This window comes from Dermacentor albipictus, chromosome 10 (genome assembly GCF_038994185.2).
Source record: "Dermacentor albipictus isolate Rhodes 1998 colony chromosome 10, USDA_Dalb.pri_finalv2, whole genome shotgun sequence".
Classification (NCBI taxonomy): Eukaryota; Metazoa; Arthropoda; class Arachnida; order Ixodida; family Ixodidae; genus Dermacentor; species Dermacentor albipictus.
In genome coordinates, this window is record NC_091830.1 from 59744049 (window position 1) to 59766413 (window position 22365).

At 44.0% G+C, this 22365-nt stretch overlaps 1 protein-coding gene across 1 annotated transcript in view; it reads right to left on the minus strand.

Moving 5' to 3' along the window:
• Positions 1-1566: 1566 nt before the first annotated feature.
• Positions 1567-22365, minus strand: part of LOC135912139 (A disintegrin and metalloproteinase with thrombospondin motifs like) — a 34719-nt gene continuing 13920 nt past the window's right edge. The window contains exons 4-7 of the mRNA XM_070526631.1: positions 21186-21329; positions 18177-18312; positions 12484-12684; positions 1567-1693 (exon numbers count right to left, since the gene is read on the minus strand). Of these exons, the coding sequence (XP_070382732.1) occupies positions 1607-1693; positions 12484-12684; positions 18177-18312; positions 21186-21329 (568 nt within the window). The 3' untranslated portion in view covers positions 1567-1606. The remainder of the gene's footprint in view (positions 1694-12483; positions 12685-18176; positions 18313-21185; positions 21330-22365) is intronic.

Consider the following 22365-nt stretch of genomic DNA (forward strand, 5'->3'; position numbering starts at 1 on the left):
GACCACCCACCACGGAGCCCAACGAGGGGACGCGGCAGGGCTTGTGTCCAAGTCTGCACGACGCCAGCCGTACGCCGTCACAATAACCAAATATGGTGTACCACACAATCCACACAAGGTTAACCCTTGCCGCCGTGGAGAAAGGATGTAAATGGAAGAGAGAAGAAGACAGGAAAGGTAAAAAAGTGAGAGATAAAGACGAAGGTTTGAGGAGAGAGAGATAGGAAGAGGCGACTACCGATTTCCCCCGGATGGGTCAGTCCGAGGGTGCCGTCTACGTGAAGCAGAGACCAAAGAGGTGTGTTGCCTCCGCCGGGGGGCCTTAAAGGTCCGATCACCCAGCATCGGCTCAACCTCCAGGATCTCCCTTTCCCCGGACACGACTAAGCCGCGCACGACTACACGCGGGGGGGTCCAACCCTCATGTGGTCGGGTCCGTGGTGTCGCAACACACCAAACGCCTGCTGACGCAGACGCCCCTGCGGGGGCCACAGAAGTAGGACGACCCTTCCCCCCCCCTCGATGCCCTCCTCCTGGATCCTTGCGCACGACCATAGACGGCGCGCTTACTATCCGCTTTCCTCGCTTGCATGGGCGTGATTGAGCCGCGATTGCCGGCTTACCCTCGCGCGCTTTCCCTCGCACATGTCGCACATGGTTCACGGCGGCGATTATATCACGCTTGGACATTTAGGCAACCTCACAGCGACGGCGACGGTAGAAATGCGACCGAGTTTGCCACATAGCTGCTACAATTATAACTCGATCTAACGAAACTCGATTATACGAATTTCCCAATATCAAGAAGAAATTTCCACTCCCCTGCGGGTACCCATAGGGTTCAAGGCTGTCATCAACTCGAATTAACGAAACTAGGGCCAGCACGATTTGACGAAGCTTCTGCTGAAATAAATCAATAAAAATGCGGTGATTTTTTCCCAAGTCTTACAGAGACGGGGTTTTCTTAGAGCGTGTGCTTTAAAGCTAACGCGGTAAAACATCTAGGCGCTCAATTCGCCGCCCCAGCTTTATTTTGAAGAGGCTGCACGCTGTGCCCATGGACGGAACTGCGGACTAAACACGGCGTTGGTAGGGCCGACGGCGGCTGCCTTCGTTATTTCATGGTTTATGCGACAGATGGCTCTATTAGCGGCAAATGCGATGGCGCGGTAGCATTTGCGTGTTGCTACGTTACAATTCTAGGTTTTGAATAACCGAAAACGTTCTTTTCTCGTTTTTGCAAACTTCCAGATTTAACGACATAAGTCGAGCGTGGTCATCAGTTCGTTAAATTGGGTTTCAACTATATTGCAATACAAGATACTCTGTAAAAATTATGGTTCTGCAATTGAAACAAAGGAGTACGACTTCTGTATTTATTTTCGAGTTTATTGTTTTAGTTCGTCGGGAACATATATGGGGACACCAGTGCTCTGGAGTTGAACTAACACTCCGCCTTTTTGAAAACTGCATTTTTATCTTCTTTTAAGCATGATATTAATGACCACATGCCGAATATACTTTCAGGTCTTGAGAAACATTCCTTGTCTAAGCAATTAGGCATGTCTACTCTTATCCGATAGGAGCAATAATGCAGCGCAGTTTACTAAATGTTCTGAAACGCCCGGACAGTGCCATGATCCCTCATTATCTTACTCCAATTATGAACGCCGCAAAGGCCTCTGTAGCATGTCTGCAAAGAAATGTAAAGACACAAAATGTATTATTATGTGCAAGCTGACCGACTAAAATCTACTAGAAATATCATGTAGGTATATATTAATAAAGGGAAAAACAGACATTCACCTTTTCATAGCAATTGCTACAAAAGAAACCCATACGAGTTCCTCGAAAGAAAAGCCTCAGAGGTGAAGAAAAATTCTTCCTGGTCCGGGACTCGAAGCCGGGACCACCGCCTTTCTGGGGCAACCACTCTATAATCTGAGATAACGAGGCGGCGAGCAGATGGCAGGGTGAAGTCTAATTTCTCGACAACACGAAGCAAAGGCAAGTGATTGACGCTTCTGCGGAAACGCGTAAGGTCGAGAAAAGTAATTTTTAAAGGGAAAATGAGACATCCTTCTTTCGTAACAATTGCGTGTTGTCGACAAATTCGACTTCACCCTCCCATCTGCTAGCCGCCTGGTTAGCTCAGATGGTAGAGCGGCTGCCCCGGAAAGGCGGTGGTCCCGGGTTCGAGTCCTAGACCAGGACGAACTTTTCTTCAACTTTTCATTCAAGGAAGCCCTATGGGTTTCCTTTGTAGCAATTGCTACGAAAGGGTGGATGTCTGATTAGGTGAAGCAAGAATTAAGAGCTCCCCATACCTAAGCCGATATCGAAGATATTTCAATACCGGGCCCACCCGCGGTGGAGGTGAAGCAGGCGTTAAGCGCTCGCCATACGTGGGTCCATCCCGAAAGTAGTGCAATGCCGGGCCGACCCGCGATGGAGGTGAAGCAAGCATTACCAACTCCCCATGTGTGTGTCCATCCCAAAGGTAGTGCAACGCTGGGCCAACCCGCGGTGGAGGTGAAGGAGGCGTTAAGCACTCGCCATACGTGGGCCCATCCCGAATGTTTCGAAGGGCACGTTATAAGTTCCCGAGTCGACAGGGGTATGTGCCATTCATCTTGGACCCTTTTTGCATTATCACCAGAATGAGCCCACATGATGATTTTTTCTATAACGGACACCGAAAAAGTCTGTGGAAGTTATTCATACACTGCTTTCACTGTAAAAGGCCGCAGAATGTTCACCGCCGAGTAGATTTATTTGTCGGCACTTTAGGAATGTGTATGAGGAGTGGTGGCATAGGGGTGGAGGTTACGGTGTCTAATATATATATATATATATATATATATATATATATATATATATATATATATATATATATATACGCGAATAAACATACCACTCGCCAATGATCAGAATTTTATGCTGATATCACAGCTGAATAACACCCTCGGCAGTGATAAAACTCGCTATCAGTATGAATGAATGAATAGAATTTATTGATAGGAAAGACAGAGAGGTCGACATGAGCTAGTGCGCTCTAGTCTGCTACTCTGTACTGGGGAAGAGGGAAGGGGAGTGAAAGCATCGGGATGGATGATGATGATAAGAGAAGTGGTGAGTGCTTATGTACATGAGACAGTTACCTCGCTAGAGCCGCTCGTCGAGCTTGGTGTCCTGCAGGAACCTCAACAATACTTTTGTTGCACGCATTGAACTTGCAGTGTCAGGCCATGGGCCGAGGATAGCTTCCTCCGACAGTAGTTGTCTACCAACGCTGGCTAGGAAACTGTCTAACGTCCTTCGCTCCAGCATATATGCTGGGCAGTCGCACAGTACGTGTTGCAGTGTTTCGGGCATCTGGCAGTGTACACAATCAGGGAAGTGCACCTAAAAAGCCTGTTTCGCGGTATCCGGCCAAAATTTGAAGGAATCCTCCACTTCAGAAAAAGTGAGAACCTAAACTTGTTATAAACAATATTGCTGTAACCGACAACAAAGAAGTAGTGCGGGTACACAATGAATAATTTTGCTAAGTTTTCACTAACGATGATGGCACAGTTCACGAGTTCCTCTCGTTCGATGGATGATGGCCCATTTACAACATATGCATAGACGAGAAGGGTGTATTTTTTTTCTTTTGCATGACTTGAACGACAAGAGCTCTACTAGGATTGGTAACTTAACGGCTGCAATGTAATTGAGAGACGCATGTGTTAAAGTACTAGGACACGATGTATTCAAACACATTTGAGTTGTCCTCGAAAGTTACAATACAATATACAGCCAACATCATCGGTTTGGACGTCGCCTATCGACAACTGCGCAACTACTTGAATTAGTTCATGACCTAGCCGTTGGTGTAGACTAAGAGAGCCTAGTTGATACCTTATATTTAAACATCGAAAAAGCATTTGGTTTGGCAGGGCTGGAGCATTCTGCACAATGTTCCAACTGTGCTCTGCGCTGACAGATCGAATGGCCAGCATTTTATCGTCTTTTTGCAGTAACTTCAGAAACGAGAGAGATGGCTACGTTATGCGATCGCTATGTTGATTTCGCTGTGTTAAATGTTCCATATTTCCTGCACTAAAGGAAGACTCATGACGCTGGAGGTCATCAGTAAATTATCAGGTGATCCAAGTGGTGCACGTCTTTCCCCACGGGCTCGTGTTCAACCTACAGTTTTGAAAGGGTGTATTGACTAATGCAGATTTCTGTTCAAGGGAGTGCGTTTACATTGTTGCTTTTTTGTGGAAATTTAGTTTATTTGCCAAGATTCCACTTTTTGCAGGGATTTTCTCTTTCTGGTATCCCATATAACCGTAAACAGAAATAAGAATATTTCACGTCATTTGCTATTGATTTTTTGCCCCACATTGGTGCCGTGTCTGCTAAAGTAGTAAAGTACATAGCAAATATTACTAGTAGATTTCTAAACAAAGTGGAAATCCCAATTTAGCTCGTGATATAGCGTGGTCTAGGAAGGATCTTCATGCTTGAGCGAGTAATTTCGGAAGATAAACAATTATACCTTGGGCGTAAACATGTCATATGAAATAGGGTTAAATGAATTATCTTCCTGATGTATCTCTTTGGACTAGCTGCTTTTCTGGTCAGGTGGAAATCAGGATTGAACGTTAGTCTACACAGGTGAACCTGCATAGGGGCGAACTCTTAATCCTAGTTCTACTAGTTACAAAACAAATTAATGGTTGTGAAAGAGGAATTAGTCCCCAAAGGTATGAAACGCACACACTTTTGACTCGCTTTTGTCTTATAGTGCATAAGCAGTACAGCATTTTTTAGGCATTGAAATATTACTGCATGGATATTACTGCATGGATGAAAAACTTTTTTTTCTCACTGATCCCAATTTGTCGTCATCGGAAACACCCCATCTGCTCCGGTGCCTGTCACATCAGGGGTCCCACAGGGCTCAGTAATAGGTCCGCTATTATTTTTACTTTTTATCAATGACATTACAAATAACATTGATTGTAAAATCAAACTGTTTGCAGACGACTGCATAATATACAGAGAAATACGCAATCACCAAGATTAAGTTCAGCTCAATAACGCACTAGCAAAAATAACCGAATGGTATGGTAACTGGCAAATGACCATTAATACAAACAAAACGGTTTGCATGACAGTAACGAGAAAAAAGCACCCATCGTTTTTCCACTGCGCACTTAACGGCAGCCTCGTAACTAGAGTTCAACAGCATAAGTATCTTGGTTTAACAATAACGTCTGACCTTAACTGGACAGCACATATTAACACCATTACTTCTTGTGCATTACGGAAACTCTTCTTTCTCAAAGGTGCCTGCGGTTGGCACCAACTAACGTCAAACATTTAACTTACATTACGTTTGTGAGACCTGTCCTTCAGTATGCTAATGTCGTATGGTTCCCGCACACTAAAACAAACATATATAAACTGGAAAGGATCCAGAGAAAGGCGATTAGGTTTATCCACCGAAAATACCAGCGCAGTGATTCCCCTACTCTTCTTCTAACACAGTCAGGGCTTGCAACTTTGGCTGTACGAGCAAAACGAGCTCCTCTCAAATTTCTGCATCAAATATTAGACAGCCGACTAAAAATAAATGCCTCTACATACGTTACCTTTACAAGATCCCGCGTATTTCGTCATAATCATCCATATACACTAAACGAGTTCCTTTGTAATAACGATACTTTTCAGTATTCCTTTTTCCCCCGTGTTATTCCTTTTTCCCCCGTGTTGCTTTGTACTTTGATTAATGTTTAGGCATTACCACATTTTTCTTCATGTAATAAATATCGTAGGTGTAACTACAGTGATTTAACATTGGGACCTCGTCTCCTGCCATATGAGTTCCTGGTTCCTATTTTCAGGGTAGCTTGCAGCACGTTACATCACACTCTAGCCCAAACTTTTTGCGACAAAATTGTATAAATAACTGTTTTCGCTTCGATCAGATAGCGTTGCCGAAAAATTTTACTTTCGGGACGTATTCAATGTAAGGGCCTGTCTCGAGCCTGCGACAGGTAGCGGCATCCTCTTTCTTCAGATTTTGAGGAGGGGGGGGGGGCAATCGCGAGCGAATCTCTCTGTGGTAGTTCACGATGGCTGAATACCCGAGGTTGACAGGGTCCGGCCCTCCACAGCCAGCGTGATGAGTGCTCGGTTATGTACGACGCCTCGAGCTACAATATATACCGCCGGCTTCTTGAATAATCCCCGTTGCGGACATGTGCCCTATATTATGAAAATCAACACCATAATCGCCATGGGGCGATCATGGGAAAAAGCTGGCCTGCGTGCGCACGAATAACGCTAACATGACTATATGAGCTAAGGGGAAAAAATGGGGCTTTTTAAGTATTCTAGTGGTGCTCGTACCTTTTGTGCAATGCCCCTAAAAGGGGGTTTTGTATAGAAAGAGAATGAGGTGAATTTGCTGTACATTGCTACAGTTTGAATGCACGTGCACCGGTCAGCGTTGGTGCTTTACAACCAGCAGCCTCCGCGCCACTTGCGTGTCCAGAGGGAGATACCCTCTTCTATTTTGTCCCTGTCAGTTCCACGACTTTCCACGAGTTCCACGGCGCACAGTGGAGAGAGAGAGTGGCCGGGCAGCACCGCCGAGCAGATTAATTTATTTCGAAGTATTTACTGCGCGGACTTTTTCCGGGAATCAGCCGAAGTAGTGGTGAAGTGACAAGGCAGAATGCGTGACCCGAGTGCAGCATTGTTTTCGCCAGCGACCACCGCAGCGAGTAAACAGCAGCCTGCCGCTACCCCGTTTGGACTCTCGTGACTTTAACGCCGCCTATAAATTCACGTGTTCTGACTGCTCTCTTACTTTTCATCGGACTATATTTTTAACGCATTTATTCATTTTGTTTATGCGACCTTAGCGGGTTATTTTTGAGTATTCTATTAGTGTAGTGATTGTTGTTTTCATGGGCGCGCGTACCTGTTAATTTGTCGAATTTCCGACTTCTTTTTAAAGATGTGTAAATGCCCACGTGGTTAGGCTTTTCATAACTTCTCATAGGTGGGTTCCACATTGTTTCCTTCGCATCTTGCATTTGTCACAGATTATTGCGATTGCGTGTGGTTTCTCGCTAAGCTTGTGACGGCTTAAGCTCTTTTTGAATAAATTTGAACAAATCTTCATGCTTTATTTATATATTTATTTACAGTACCCTCAGGGCCCAAAAGGGCGTTACAGAGGGGGGTGGGTACAACAATAATAAAAAATACATGCTCAAACAATTATTTGTATTAAGGTGATAAATTCAAAAGATAATCAGTTATTGCAGTCTTGAAAGATGATGCCTCCTCGATGCAGGCGATGGAGGGGGGAAGGCGGTTCCACTCGGCACTGGTTTTCGGCAGAAATGAGTCAGAGAAAACATTTGTGCGACAGAAAGGAATGAACACTTTAAACCGATGATCAAGACGCGACGACATGTACGAAGGCTCTGAAATTAAGTCTTGTTTAAGCGAGCTGTTTTGGTAAAAGATTTTTTGAAAAAGGCAGAGACGGGAAATTTTTCTTCGAATGTGCAAGTTAATAAGGCCAAGGTTCGACTTCATTAAAGAAACGCTAGATGTGCGGGAATAATTAGAAAGGATGAATCGTGCTGACCTGTTCTGAACTGACTCAATGTTATCTGCTAGTGTTTTTTGACCAGGGTCCCACACAGATGACGCGTATTCTAGCTTCGGTCTAATTAGTGTTTTATAGAGCAGTAACTTCAAATGGGGTGGGGCTTTTGAGAAATTCCTGCGAATGTAGCCAAGAGATCTGTTTGCATTGTTCGTGATATGTTCGATGTGCGCATGCCATGAAAGATTACTGTTTAGCTGGATTCCAAGATATTTATAGGAAGTCACGTGCTCAAGGTTAGTTTCATTGATAATATAGCCGAAAGGAGTTGGTGAGTTCGAGCGACGTGAGACAGACATAATTTTGCATTTAGTCGGATTTAAGAACATTAGCCATTGTGAGCACCACCTTGAAATGTTATCTAGACCTTTCTGAAGAATAAAGTTATCATGCTGATTAGTTATTTCACGGTATAGAACGCAATCGTCGGCAAAAAGTTTAATAGAACTATTAACTACGGCAGGTAAGTCGTTTATATAAATTAGGAATAATAACGGTCCCAAGACGGAGCCTTGAGGAACACCTGACTTCACGGCGCAGCGCGGGGATTTGGAATTGTTAGCTGTTACAAACTGGGTACGGTTGTTGAGAAAACATTCTATCCATTTCAGAATATTAGGGTCAATATTAAGAGTACTAAGTTTAAGAAGCAGTAAGTGATGACACACCTTGTCAAACGCTTTCGCAAAATCTAGAAAGATACAGTCAATGACTTGGCCTTTGTCTAAAGAGGAAGAAATGTTATGTATAAACGATATTAGTTGTGTTTCGCAGGAGTAGTTTTTGCGAAAGCCATGCTGAGATGAAGTCAAGAAAGAGTTGGATTCAAGAAATGAGACAAGATTGGAAAATATTACGCGTTCAAGGATTTTGCAAGGCACGCTGGTAAGTGAAATGGGTCTGTAATTGAGAGGAGAATGCGGGTTACCTGATTTCAACAGAGGGACCACCTTCCCCACCTTCCAGTCTGCGGGCAAAGTTGAGCACTCAATAGATTGGGTGAAAAGATACATAAAAAATATAGAGGAGTAGACAGCAGTATTCCTCAAAAGTTTAGAATTAATTTCGTCGGCACCACAGGAAGACGATAGTTTTAAATCTTCAATTAACTTCAAAATCCCCCCAAAATTGACAACAAGTGGATCCATGGGAAAAAAATCTTCTTTGCGCATGTGCGGCACTGTATCAACAGAGCAAATAGAAAAATATTGCGCGAAAGTGTCATTTAGGACATTGCAACATTCTGCATTGCTCATGGTGTTACCATTCGTATCTGTAAGAGATATGATATTTTTCTTGTTTATTTGAACAGTGCTCCAAAATTTTGACGGATTTGTAGAAAGGAGTGAAGGTAGATAGGTATTAAAAAAAACATCCTTCGCTTCTTTTAGTGCGGTACGATAAGCATGCAGCGCACTAGAATAATCACTCCAACGAGTAGATGTTCGACTGCGTTTTGCAATACGGAAAAGGCGTTTTTTCTTGTTTGACAGTCTTGTTAGTTTCGTGGAAAACCAGGGAGAGCGTTTCTTTCCGGAAAGTCTGCGCAATGGCACATATTTAGCGACAAGGGACGTGGCTTTGTTTTTAAACAAGTTCCAGTTTTCTTCCACGGTACGGCTGAAAAATTCTGGTATACAGCCATCAATGAATACTGCAAGCTCATTATTAATTGCAGTGTAATCCCCGCTCGCATAATCTCTAATAAATTTTGCATTGTTCTTCTCACATCTAACGGGGCCTGTTACAAAAAAAATGCAAAAAACAGTGATCGCTTAGTACTGGGAAACAGGTTAAAGAATGTAATAAGTTTGGTTCAGTGACAAGGATCAAGTCTAGAGTGTTAGATGAATTAGTGCCAGCTCTAGTTGGCGTAGAAACAAGTTGCGTAAGATTAAAGTTCAGGCACAAGTTAAGGAAAGATTGACTTTCTGTGGACGTGCCGACAACAAATGGCGATACCGAAGTCCACCTTATTCTGGGGAAATTAAAATCGCCTAAAAGGAATAACGGTGAATGTGGAAATTTTGAGACAAGAAAATTCAAAGTGTCATGCAGTTCATCGCAAAAAGTAGATGGTACGCTTGGCGGCCGATAACACGCACAAAGCAATGTGTTTTGGTGGTTTATGACAATACGCACACATACCAATTCTAAAGATGACGCAAGTGGAATCCTATAAGACACTATATTGTCGGCGACGGCAATTAAAACACCACCGCCTGATTTTAGGTTGCGGTCATGACGGTGAACAACGTAATTCTTGTCACAGTGGAACAGCTCTTCGCTAAGAATTTTATCGGTCAACCAAGTCTCCGTCAATACAACCACGTCAGCGGCACATGAATCGAAAATAGATGGTAGAGCGTCACGTTTATTAACTGCACTTCGCACATTCGATAATAAAAAAGAGAAATCACGACAAGGTTGGCTGCGTGGCCGGTGCCTAATTTCTGTTAAGAAAAAGATGCGTCAGAATGGTGATTAGTAGCAGTGGACGATAATTCAACAGTGCAGGGAACATTGCCCAAATGAAGTTCACAGACACTGTCGTTTTCAGGAGAGTAAATATAACATTTTTTGTTGATATATAGCTTGTTGTATTTCACCGTGAAAAATTGACCGCTTTCTTTGCCAAAGTCGTACAGTTTAGTTCTGACCGCTCTAGTTGCCTTACAAAAATCTTCACTTACGGAAACACCAGTTGTCTTTAGCTTACTTTTAGAAGAAAGAATGGCTTCCCTTAGCTTAGACGATAAAAATCTGACAATAATTGGCCTGGACTTGTTGGGGATAAAACGGCCAAGTCTGTGTGCTCTGGAAATGCGGTCGTCACTTTTATTTAGGTTCATGCCTAATGCTGAATTTAAAACCGAGCAAATTTTTTCTTCTGACTGCGCCCAAGTTTCCGCAGCGCTATCTGCTACCCCATGAAATATTAAGCTTTCGCGACGTGAACGGTCTTCAAACTCGTTGAGCCGTTGGTTCAATACGACCACTTGCGGCACGAGGCTTTCACCCTGTTGGCCTTCAGATGTTCGAATGCATTGTTCAACTGCCGAGAGCCTGTTGTCAATATCGGCTATTCGTTGCTCCATTGAATACTGGGCCTCTTTGACTTCACTCAAGGCAGTCATTACTTCTTCGTGTTTAGAATCAAATTTGTCGTGTAGCGATTTAACTAGCTGTAGCAACTCCTTGTTAAACAGGCTAGGATCTTCTTTAGGGGGTCCAGGGTTTAGCTCTACGTTGCCGGACATAAATAACAACTTGGAAACAAGAACACATTCACATGCTAATTGGAACAATACTTGTGGGCATGGAAGCACTAGCAGCCAAACATTGTTTGACTTTTTACAGAAAAGTTGAGGTGCTGTTCTCACCTGCATCCAAAAACAAAAATGTGTTTGAGGCATGTTGGCGGCTGCAGTGCTTCCATTCCCACTGAAGTGGCGCCAGCCATTCCAGCTACTTTTAAAGCGTGCCGGCGTTGATGCGTCTGTCAATTTGGCAGCCGGAAATGACAGCGCTTCGGTGAGGCATGGTTCGCTCGCATGAAGGAAGGCTTCAGTGGCCTCGCAGTGGAATGGGTCCTCAGTCGACCGGTCGGGCGAGCTGGTACCTCCAACCTTTGCTGCCGGAATAGCCAGCACTTGCGCATGGGCGACGTCGATCAGGTTCTCCCACGCAGCGAATCCGATGAATATCTGCATCCAAAAACGAAAATGTGTTTGAGGCATGTTGGCGGCTGCAGTGCTTCCATTCCCACTGAAGTGGCGCCAGCCATTCCAGCTACTTTTAAAGCGTGCCGGCGTTGATGCGTCTGTCGATTTGGCAGCCGGAAATGACAGCGCTTCGGTGAGGCATGGTTCGCTGGCATGAAGGAAGGCTTCAGTGGCCTCACAGTGGAACGGGTCCTCAGTCGACCGGTCGGGCGAGCTGGTACCTCCAACCTTTGCTGCCGGAATAGCCAGCACTTGCGCATGGGCGACGTCGATCAGGTTCTCCCACGCAGCGAATCCGATGAATATCTGCATCCAAAAACGAAAATGTGTTTGAGGCATGTTGGCGGCTGCAGTGCTTCCATTCCCACTCCGTCTGTGGTTGACGACAGCACCTATGCGTTGGGTCTGTTTGTGACCACGTTACTTCTATTCCGGAGAATGCAAAACACAACGACTTATTTGGCAAATGTGTGATTGCACCAAGCCAACTAAAATAGACATGTTGTAAACTAAGCTAGCAATTTTTATGCGATTGTGCTTCGAAAGTGAAGGTACTTTGTCGAAGAATACAGTGTACTATATTTCCAGCTATTACGAAGAGAAAAATTGTTTGTCACCTTCACTGCTTCATGCGTCGTAGGGAAAGTACAGCAGATAAATGAGAAGAATATTTCAAACCGCTTACTTCTCCCTTAAATTAATCATTTGGACTCACATTACGGAGGCCCACAGAGGCGCGACAGTTTAGAGGGTGGGCAAATGAGAAGTTTGTGCAAAGTTTGTCTGATTTGAAGAATTATTTGCCTATTTAACAATAACAGTATTCACTCAAAGCTTGCACTTCGGGTAGTCTCTTTGCCATCGACGTAAAGCGAAATTGCTACATGTTGTCGATTCCATGGAATGACGATTAAATTGCACGAATGGAATATTACTAACTTATGTATATTGTGAAAACGCAGTAATATAGCTTTTATTTGCAATAGTAAACTTAACAAGCGGTTATAGTCCCATATCCATCTGCATAAAATCATGAGATTCTTCAAAAAGCAAGTTATACACGCTACAACATACCTTGTTTTCACCGCATGGCATTCCGTCTAGCAGGTCGTGATATTGGTAATCTAAATATTGTTGTTCGCTATATTCGCCATATTCTTCAGCCGTGTCTGGCGATTCTGTATATTGAATTTCTGACCTCTCAGAACTGTCTTGATAATTCTCGCTGAATGTACCATTCCAGCCGCACCTAATAAGGCAATCCGTCAGATTACTCTGTTGAAGAGAGAAAAAAACAGGTAATGCAGGTTACTACGAAAAAGCACCGAATTCACTGGATTGTAAACAGCCCCGTCTTCTTATTGGGTGCAGTGTTCAAAAATATGTCGCAGGTGTTGCAGAATTATCAAACGAAAAATAGGATCAAAGCTATAATTATTGCGCTCAGGCTCGAGGTCATTTATATTTACGGTATTGTGGCTTAAGACCTTTCTGGTATCATTTTCCTTTAAACATTTCTTTCCGCTAACTCTTGAAGCCTTGAAATTGCTTCCTTACAAGTTTCTTTTATTTTCTAATGCGAAATACGTACATCTCATGCTAGTTAGTTTTTTTGTATTTTTGGTAAACTTTCCGTAGGCTTGCCTCTTCTGATCTGCGAGTCCACTCACAAGTGATACGTGCCTAGCTTGGCAGGATATGTATTAAACACTCGCTGGTTATGTATTGTTGCCAATATTGTTAATATTGGTAATGTTTTAAGGCCAGTTTCTTTGTAACCTAAGTGAATGCCACGTAAACATGACCGCGTAAACAAAGCTTCAAATCCTCCTTGTTTCGCACTCATAAATATCTTTCTATCGCTTTTTCTTGGCAGACCAGACATAAGTTCACGAGGGTTGCAATGTGGGCTTGTTTGTAATGCGTCTTCAAGGGGGGTATGGTAGCGCGATTCAAAGACGGGACAAAAGAAGACTGAAAGGGACACACACAGCGCTATGTGTGTGTCCCTTTGTGTCTTCTTTTGTCCCGTCTTTGAATCGTGCTACCATACCCCCCTTGAAGACCAGACAAAGTCACAATCACGGCCTGACATCATACTTAGCGCGTACTAACCTTTTAAGACACTCATTTTTCCCCGCAAGCCATCAGTGAACGGAACGCACTGGCTACAAATGTTTGTTTTTAGAACTTGGCCTTGCTGACTTCGAAAATCACATGTATAATTTCGGATAAAATTCATTGTTGATAACGTCATAACCTTGCTTATATTTTGAGAACTCACTACTAACTTATGATTGCATTTTCTTTGTGCGCAAAAACGCGATTTAACAGTCTTCGGCCATTTTTGTCTTCAACGTACTTAAATCATGTTCACTAGCCTATGCTTGTCTGAGTAGTAATGCTTGCTATATGCTTTTGTATAACTTGTTCAGTTTCATTCACTCTGTTCATTTTTTCACCCACTTTGCTTCTTCTTTGGACTACAGCACGTAGTATATATATCAAGCAATCTAGAAATTTCAAGATCACATCTAGCGTTCAATTCCATGCATCTGTTATAAAAGCACTTATATTATGTTTTGTCTTAGGTTGCTCTTAATTGATACTCAAGTGGGAAATGGAATACTACATACAATAAGCAACAGCTGGACACTGCTTTATCGAAGAAAACAGGGAAACAAGACAACCTTAGATGATTACATTTTTAAAGTGAGTGTCCTCGCCCCGCTGCCATAGCAAACAACAATGATGTGTTCTACGCACTGACCAATGGCACGTGGCAATTAGGATAATTTTTATCCTTAAACTGGATTATTCAAAGTGGCGGGCATCAACAGCATGAGCCATCAAAGTACATCTTCAAGAAATTTTTAAAAAATCACGAATTATTCTCCTAATAATTAGGTTGCAGAATAAATGTAAATTAAGAATTGTAGCCGGGGAGGTTGCAAAGCGTACGTACAACTGAATCTCCCGGGTGACGCCAGTTCCGAGATATTCTTTCTTAAATTGTTGGAACAAATACGTGGGCGTTGTATCTATTTTTTCGCTTCGATGCATGTCAAAGTGCGTTGTTAATAAGTCACAAACTTGCTCGGCACACCCAGCACAGACACAGCGTAAGGTGAAGGAGCGGTTCCATAGGCGCTCTATTTTCTACAACACCCACAGGAGTCTTCGCAGCAAAGTCTCTTCATGTCATTTTCACAAGAAGTATCTGAACTTCTTATGACCTTCATCTGAACTTCTTCTCATATGCGGATCTTTGCTGACGATTGTATAGTTTACCGAGAAATTGCTAGTAGCGATGACCACGTAAAAATTCAAAATTATCTTGACCTTATTAACAGTTGGTTTAGCACCTGGCTAATGTCGCTTAATACAGATATATGTAATGTCTTTCACTCGCAAACATTTCCTTTCCGACTTCTCATACTATATCAATAACAATCCTGTGTCTATAATTACTACATAGGCGTAACCCTGACAACAAACCTTTCCTGGACTACACATATCAACAACATCTGCGGAAATGCCTTCCGATCCTTGAGATATTTACGCCGGAATCTCCGTAAGACGCCGACCAATGTCCGCAAATTAGCCTATCTTGTATTTGTTCGCCCTAAACTTGAATTTGCTTCTTCAATATGGTCCCCTCATTACATTTAATTAATGACTATGCTATAATCAGTTTAGAATAGAGCCGCTCAATTATTTCACAAAATTACAACTGGAACGAAAGTATTAGGCAAATGAAAAACACTCTATCAATTCCTTCTTTGAACACTCATCGTGATGTAGCACTTATATTGCTGTTTCACAAGTACGTTCACGGACCGAGGCCATCACCAATAGCTCTGCAAGTTTCTACATTCACCTCACGAAGATTGCATAATCATCTTTCTTTCACTCGCATCATAGGCACAACAAACGCTTTTAACTCATCTGCGATTCCACGTGTAATCCGCTTGTGGAACGACCTTCGCGATATCCGGGTAGCTGAAGCTACCCAAGAAAAATTCCGTCACGACATAAACATTCGTTTCTTACTTAAAAAAAAACTTGTCTGCATTGCTTCTTGTATGCCTTTTTTCTTTGTATCTTAGAATCTTAGAGTTTGTGTAAACTTGACTCTTCGTCGTATTATTATTAACAAAGCATTCTATAATTGTATAATTCTGTATAATTGCTTGCTCTTTATACTGTCTAAAATTTCTTTTCCCTTACCCAATGCCCATTCTTCGGGGCCTGTAAGGTATTTTGAATAAATAAATAAACTTTCCGGACGGCGTAGACGGAGAGCTACACTTGTGCTGCTCTTTGCACAGTGATCTGTTCAGCCCGACGTTGCCTGGTTGCAATAGTGCACGTAGGTCTATGATTCGCTTCTTCAGCAGCGGCTCGAATCTTGCGAGGAGGCGCCATAACGTCTACCGAAGAGCAAACACAGGTATTGAGACGAGGCAGCCCACATGTCACATCCTTTGACCGGCGGAATGATACGATGCTATTGATTACGATGATGATGACGATCTATCGGCATCTTCTTTGATGTACAGCGGAGACTAGTAGTCACCTAGCCAACTAGGCCTAGCTACATGCAACGCGCAACTGCTACACTCAACTGCAACTTGTCGGGAGATCTGGTAGGGTACAACGCAACGGAAATGCAAATTTTCCAGGTATCTACGCCACGTGGTGCGCATGCCATATCGTGTGACAAGTGGCACGATTCCTTTCTGATGACTCTGCTGCTAATAGTTTTTTGGCATCCCCTTTGAAACAAGGCGATGACAAACAGTCACCTATCCTGCTTCATTTAATGAGGCAGGCTACACATGTTTTTCTTTCTCGCAGTTAACAGCGAAGCTGTCTATGTGTTTAGGGCTAGGATCCGGAAACAGAACGCGTCCCCCCCCCCCCAAGATGTTGACAAAAACAAATCATCATGCCGGCCAATCCTGGTTATGGTGCAGAACTGGTCCATACTTGACGGCACATGCCCCTGTGAGCTCGGGGACCTGCAGCGCGCTCCTGAAACTGCCCTTATGAGCCGTGGGACCCACATGTCGAAACATCAACGTATAAAGTAAAATAAAAAAATAAAACGTAAAAACAAAATCTATAAAACTAACGCAAAAAAGAACCAATAAAGATCAGAAAATTGACGACTAAAGAGTACAAAATACAAAAATCACCACCCAAGCGTACCATACAAATGGCTAACCAGCGAAGCTGGAACATGTGGCTGCAGTGTTTATCACTGGGTTAATCCAGACGGTTAATTAAACGACGGCTTGCTAGGCTACCGGATCCTTGGTACGCAGTTGCTGCTGGCGCTCGGCTGCACGAGCCGGATCTTGCGCCCGGGCACGGCGTAGACGAGCTCGTTCCCGGTTGTGCTCCCGGCGCTGCTAATCAAGAGCTACCGGCTCCTCTGGTGTACGTATGACGCGTGGTCTAACCATTACGGGCAAAAGACAAACTGCTGGGCGCGCGCTAGACGGCGACGGAGAGCAATGACGTCACTACTGTCGCAGCCAATAGCGCGTCTGTCCTCTGTTTTTCCTTCGCGCATGGGTACGGGATTGTGGCGGAGGAGTTTTCGGCGTACAGGCGACAGATGGACGGACGAATAAGATAGCCATATACAGCTTCGCTGTAAAAGACGAAGCAAACAACGAAGTTATGCTGTTGACGAATACAAGGCATCGGAGTGACGAACATTGCTATCAAAACGTTAGCCTGTGACGATGCCTGTCGAAACTTCAGGGTATGTGTAAGAAGTAAAAAAACCAACAGTGAAAAACGAGAAGCCTAAAGAAGAAAAAATTAGAAAAATAAAACTGCGGAATAAATAAAGAACAGCAAACAAAAAATAATAAAGAAAGACGAATTAAACAATGAAGTTTTCTGTTTGTGTCTTTATTCAACCCATATAGCATAACCATCAAATAAAACCTAACAAAACTAATGAGTAATACAGCTTCGCCGGTCTTCCATATTAGCATTGAGGAAGGGCTCTGGGTTTTTTGTGTACATGTCCTTAAGCTTTTTTTTTTCTTCCTCAAAACGATCCACAGATTTCTGGGCCAATCCCCCATAGTTGCTATGAGCCACTTACTTGATAATGAGCAGACTCCCTTGCACCCCAGCCTATAGAAATGCTACATGGTGTGCCACCTGGTGTAACAGTGTGACACTGCAATGTATAGTGCGCGTGTACCGAGGCTACGCCTCTCACTTCGCGTGAGAAGTGGCATGATACAATGCTAATGATGATGATGACTACTATTGTTTTTCCTCCTCTTCTTCTTCTCCTTATTATTATTATTATTATTTTTATTATTATTATTATTATTATTATTATTATTTTTTGGCATTCCCTTTCAAACGGAGCGGTGACAAACAGTCAACTAGCCTGCTTGATTTATTCAGATACGCCATACATGCTTTCCATCCTAGCATTTTTTGATACATCTACTTATTATTATTATTCTTCCTCAACAAAACAGGTTTCATTCTGGTATTTATTTCAAGTGCATGCGCTTTGCACACTACCCCATGTGCCATAATTTAAATGTTCATTTGAGAATTTAATTAGTGATTTGTTTTAATTAGTTTAACATGACTTTCGTTTTCTCGGGCGAGTCTACGTTTCTGAATAATCCGCACAAGGACTACAATTATGACATCTGCTAAAGGCAATTTTTAAAGATTCCCAAAATCTTAAATGTGATCACCCCGCGTAGCATCACACTTACTGTGGCGACATTAACGCCTCCTACTCCTGGGTGCATCAATTTACAAAGGTGTTCGTAAGTGATGTTTTCTCCGGGATATATTTGATTTGTGTAGTTCGCTCTCGTGCTGACGTTTATACATGATGGTGGTAGTCGCCTGAAGAAAAAGATGAGAAAAACATTTCCTCATATATTTATACCACAGCTGAAGCTACTTAACTAATATGCAGCAGACAAGGGGGAAGGGGGGGCAAAATAGCAGTGACGCATTTTTTCCGCAAGCTTAAAGAAAGGTGATGGGTTTGCAACAAATACAACTGTGCGCTGCGGAGTGCAATTAATGAAGTGCACGTTTAGGTGCCTTTTTTTTTTCATTTGGGTCGAAAAGGTCAATTTCATTACAGCGAAGCTGATGGCCTCCAGTTGGCCGGGATTTTTCAGGTACGTGTGCGCGGTGATCCCACGAAAACTAAAAGCCGCTGGAAGGCTTCGTATTTGAGTTTCAGCATAACAGAATTACGTTTTCTTGTATATTAGAAATACAATCCGATGCTATTATGTTTGCTGGTTGTGTATAAGTCACAAATTGTGCATATTTTCAGATAAGTGGTTTTAATAACAATGCTGCGGGCATTTATATTTAGGCAAGTGAAAATTTCTGGCCTCTTGTTTGGTCATCCATCTCTCTGCCTCGTCCTAGTGCGATTTCTGGAAACTGGCACTCTTGCGATTAGTTCATCATCCCACTCAAACTATTCGTTATCAACCCTAATTATATCGTATGCCAGACTGACTTTCTTTTCCGATTCGCGTAGCTTGGCTGTGCTATCCTATAGCTATTTTCTTAGTTGCACCACAAAAGTCTTCAGACACAGACATATACATTCTTTCTACTGAGCGTTCATTAACGCCCAAGGTACTTTGACAAATATCAGTGACGACCTTGTCATTAGGAGCATCGATTGTTTCGTTCTCGCTTTCTTGGATAACGAAAACAATAAGGTTGTTGCGTCTGCTCCGATCTTCTAAACCAACAAGGCTTCTTCCGACGCTCTGTACGCTTTTTCCGATGCTCTATACTTTTTTCAAGTTGGATTCAATTGCGTCTATAGCCTTTCTTGTATGCATTTCTGGCGGTCAAGTAACGACTTGAGTTCTTGTGTGCTCGGTCCGGGACTGGGCTCAATGTCATCGCACATCAGCAAAGATGAAACTACATTCCGCACATTAATCAATTAATCAATCACCCAAAGGTCAGTATCATCCGCGAAACCATGAAACGCCGGTACGTTCATTACTACGGACGACGGCAAGTCAGCATGGGACTGCAAGAAGCACCTGGTCTCTTCTAGACTGACTGACTAGCCGTCCAAGGTTTGAGGGGTGGCAGCCGTGGACACTGCAGCGATAGTTCTACACATGACTGCGTGATATACCACCAAGGAAGCGTGGGTGGCATTCCTTGGCTAGGAAGACGAGGTGGTCTCTGAAGGAACATCCATGCCTAGGGAAGCGTGTAGTGCGCCTCGAGGCACAAGGGGCCCCAAGACGGAGGGTCCGAAGCACTACTTCGATTAGAAGCGGAAGCGTGGCGTAACCGATGGCTAATGTGAAGGCGCATGTTCTATGCTGGAGCTGTTTTGTAGCATCACGATGACCTGAGCAAGACCGCCGATGTTGTCCTGCACTGAAGCCGCCATGGAGGCCTGAACGCTGTCCCCAAATGGCGCGATAGGTAATTGCGGTCACGGTAGGGTAACGGATTTCATGAATAAGGCAGTGACGATGACGTTCCTTGGAAGGAGTGACCCACAGCGTCGAGGACCCACGAGGACTCACGGCTTTCGCCTTATGGTTATGCTTACGACGATTGCGCATTGCAGTGGTGAGAAGCCCACAAGAGGCCGCCGATGATGACCATGAACCTCTGTCATGGCTCTGCCTATTAAAGGATATAGGCCAAGAATCTGGCGGCAGGAGGTAGCTCAGAAAAATTCTTATTTTAAAATAAGAAGCGCTCCGACAACCTTTTAGAGCGCAGCTCTTTGGCGTCCGTTCCTGGGTTTCGCGTCGTCGTCAGCGTTGTCGTCGGCCTCCTAACCAGCTCCGCCCCCCTTTCATCCCCCCAGCGCTAGCAGCGACCGACTGATACCGCTGGATGCCGCTGACGCCGCTAGAGAGTCAAGATAACGTGACTGCATAGAACACCGTCGCCGCCATGCAGAAAGAGGAGGAAAGGGTCCCCCCCCCCCCCTGTTCTTGTGTGGCGGATAGGGTGCTCTTCAGTTGCCGACGCGCCGGTTATTTCACGTAGGCCCCGGCACGTCGACGAATACGTGACCACCTTCCCACGGCTAGACCTGGTTCTTAGCGCTGCGGAAGCGAGGGTATCATATTGTTTGTGTCGGCATCGGCGGCGTTGTCCCTGAAACCAACTCCGCAGCTGGGGTTGACTCACTATCGGCGTCAGCGGCATCAGTCAGTCGCTGCTATCTCTTCCCTCCTCCCTTTATCGTGTTGTCCGCTTGCTGCGCGCGCTTCTGCCCCCATCGTTTGCCGCTGGGTGTACACGCCGCTTCCTCCCCCCTCTTCCTGCGAGTCTCCGGTTGTCAAAGCGCCGGCTCGAACTTAATTCCTTTCTTCGCTCCTCCTCCAATGCAACCCCTGTGCGGTGGCAATCAGAGAGCGAGATCGGTTGCGGCGGATCTGTATATGTGCACCGCCCGAGCCGAAATTGCCGCTGCCGTTCGCCCTGTCCGGTGGCTATTTTGCTGCGCTCAAATTTTGCATTAGGAAGTAACGTAATCGTCGGTAATTTTTTTTTACTTCTCCCTCGCCTTCCTCTCCCTCCCCGCTTTTCCTTGCGTGCACTGCCTTGTATACTTCCCCTTTATTGTAATATACCTTGAATAGGCATATAGGTTACTTGATAACTCTCTGGGTGGAGGCGGGAGCTATACGCAAACACACACACTTAAATTATATATACACTGAATAGTGAACATTGATTCTGATAATATAGCATCTTACCTGGCTAAGGAACCTATCTGTTGTTGACTGCAGTGTGACAGCTTCGATTTATTTTGCATATCCCTCTGGATACTTGTCATTAGATGTCCGTAACTAGCAGGGCATTCCACTGCACCCGGACAGCTGTCGTGGTCAGCGCCCAGCCTGAAAAGTTGTCAAAATAGATTGTATGAAAGTGAAACAAAAAAAACGGGGATTTCAAAATGAAGAATACTACGAAACAACGGACTACAGTATATATATGTATATAGTATACAGATGTATCTCTGATTTCTAATATGCAAATGGTGCCTCGGGGGTTACTGTAGCATTTTTGGTTGTTCCCTTTGAAGGTTCAATTATTTATGACCTTTTTGTGCCGAGGACAACGAGGTGCTCAGGGTGCCAGGTAACGTAAATATATTGAACGTCGTTGTTCTTTCCAGGATCATGGAGACATAGTACAAGCTTTTAGGTGAACTCATCAATGTTTGCGGCTCCTCGAATTTACTTGGGTAACACGAACACATCTGGGAATTTGAATGGCGCTGTGTAGCCGTAATTAGGTAAAATAATGGTCTTGTTCTTCAGGAACAGTAGACCGCCCTTGATGCGATCGGTACTGATTATGAATACATTTTGGTTCGCATGATGAACTGCTTACGGTAAAATTTCTTTTCTTCAGCAACGCAAGCAATATACAGCTACAGAGCGTCGAATTTCGCAATTGCCTTCTTATTCAAGACTTTCAGTTAGTCTGGAGACTCTGTCACTACAGCCTTCACCGACTTTCGCCTCCGTACCGTCCTTGATAGCTTCTGCGGTTTTGTAAGTGATCAGTTTCTGAGCACAGTATCACGCCTGCTGAAAGTGTCAGGGCGGGGACGGGGGTATTGATAGAGAGAGAAGGCAACCAAAGCTACTGCAGTGCCTGGATCATTACGCCGGCCCTTTGTTCCAGTGTCGTAGGCGCTTCACGTGCGCACGGCCACGCTGTGGGGGCTACGGAGAGAATTGACCGTGCCACTAGGTACGATCGATGTGACCCAACTGTTCAGTCCTCGGGAACGCGTATATTTCTTCGTTTTACAGGCGAATTTGTTGTAGAGGTGTTCCTTCTACAACCGTTCACGATGCACATGGCAGATAGAAAATCGGTTAGGACAAAAGAAATCCATCATTTTACATGTCGTTTCGGAAT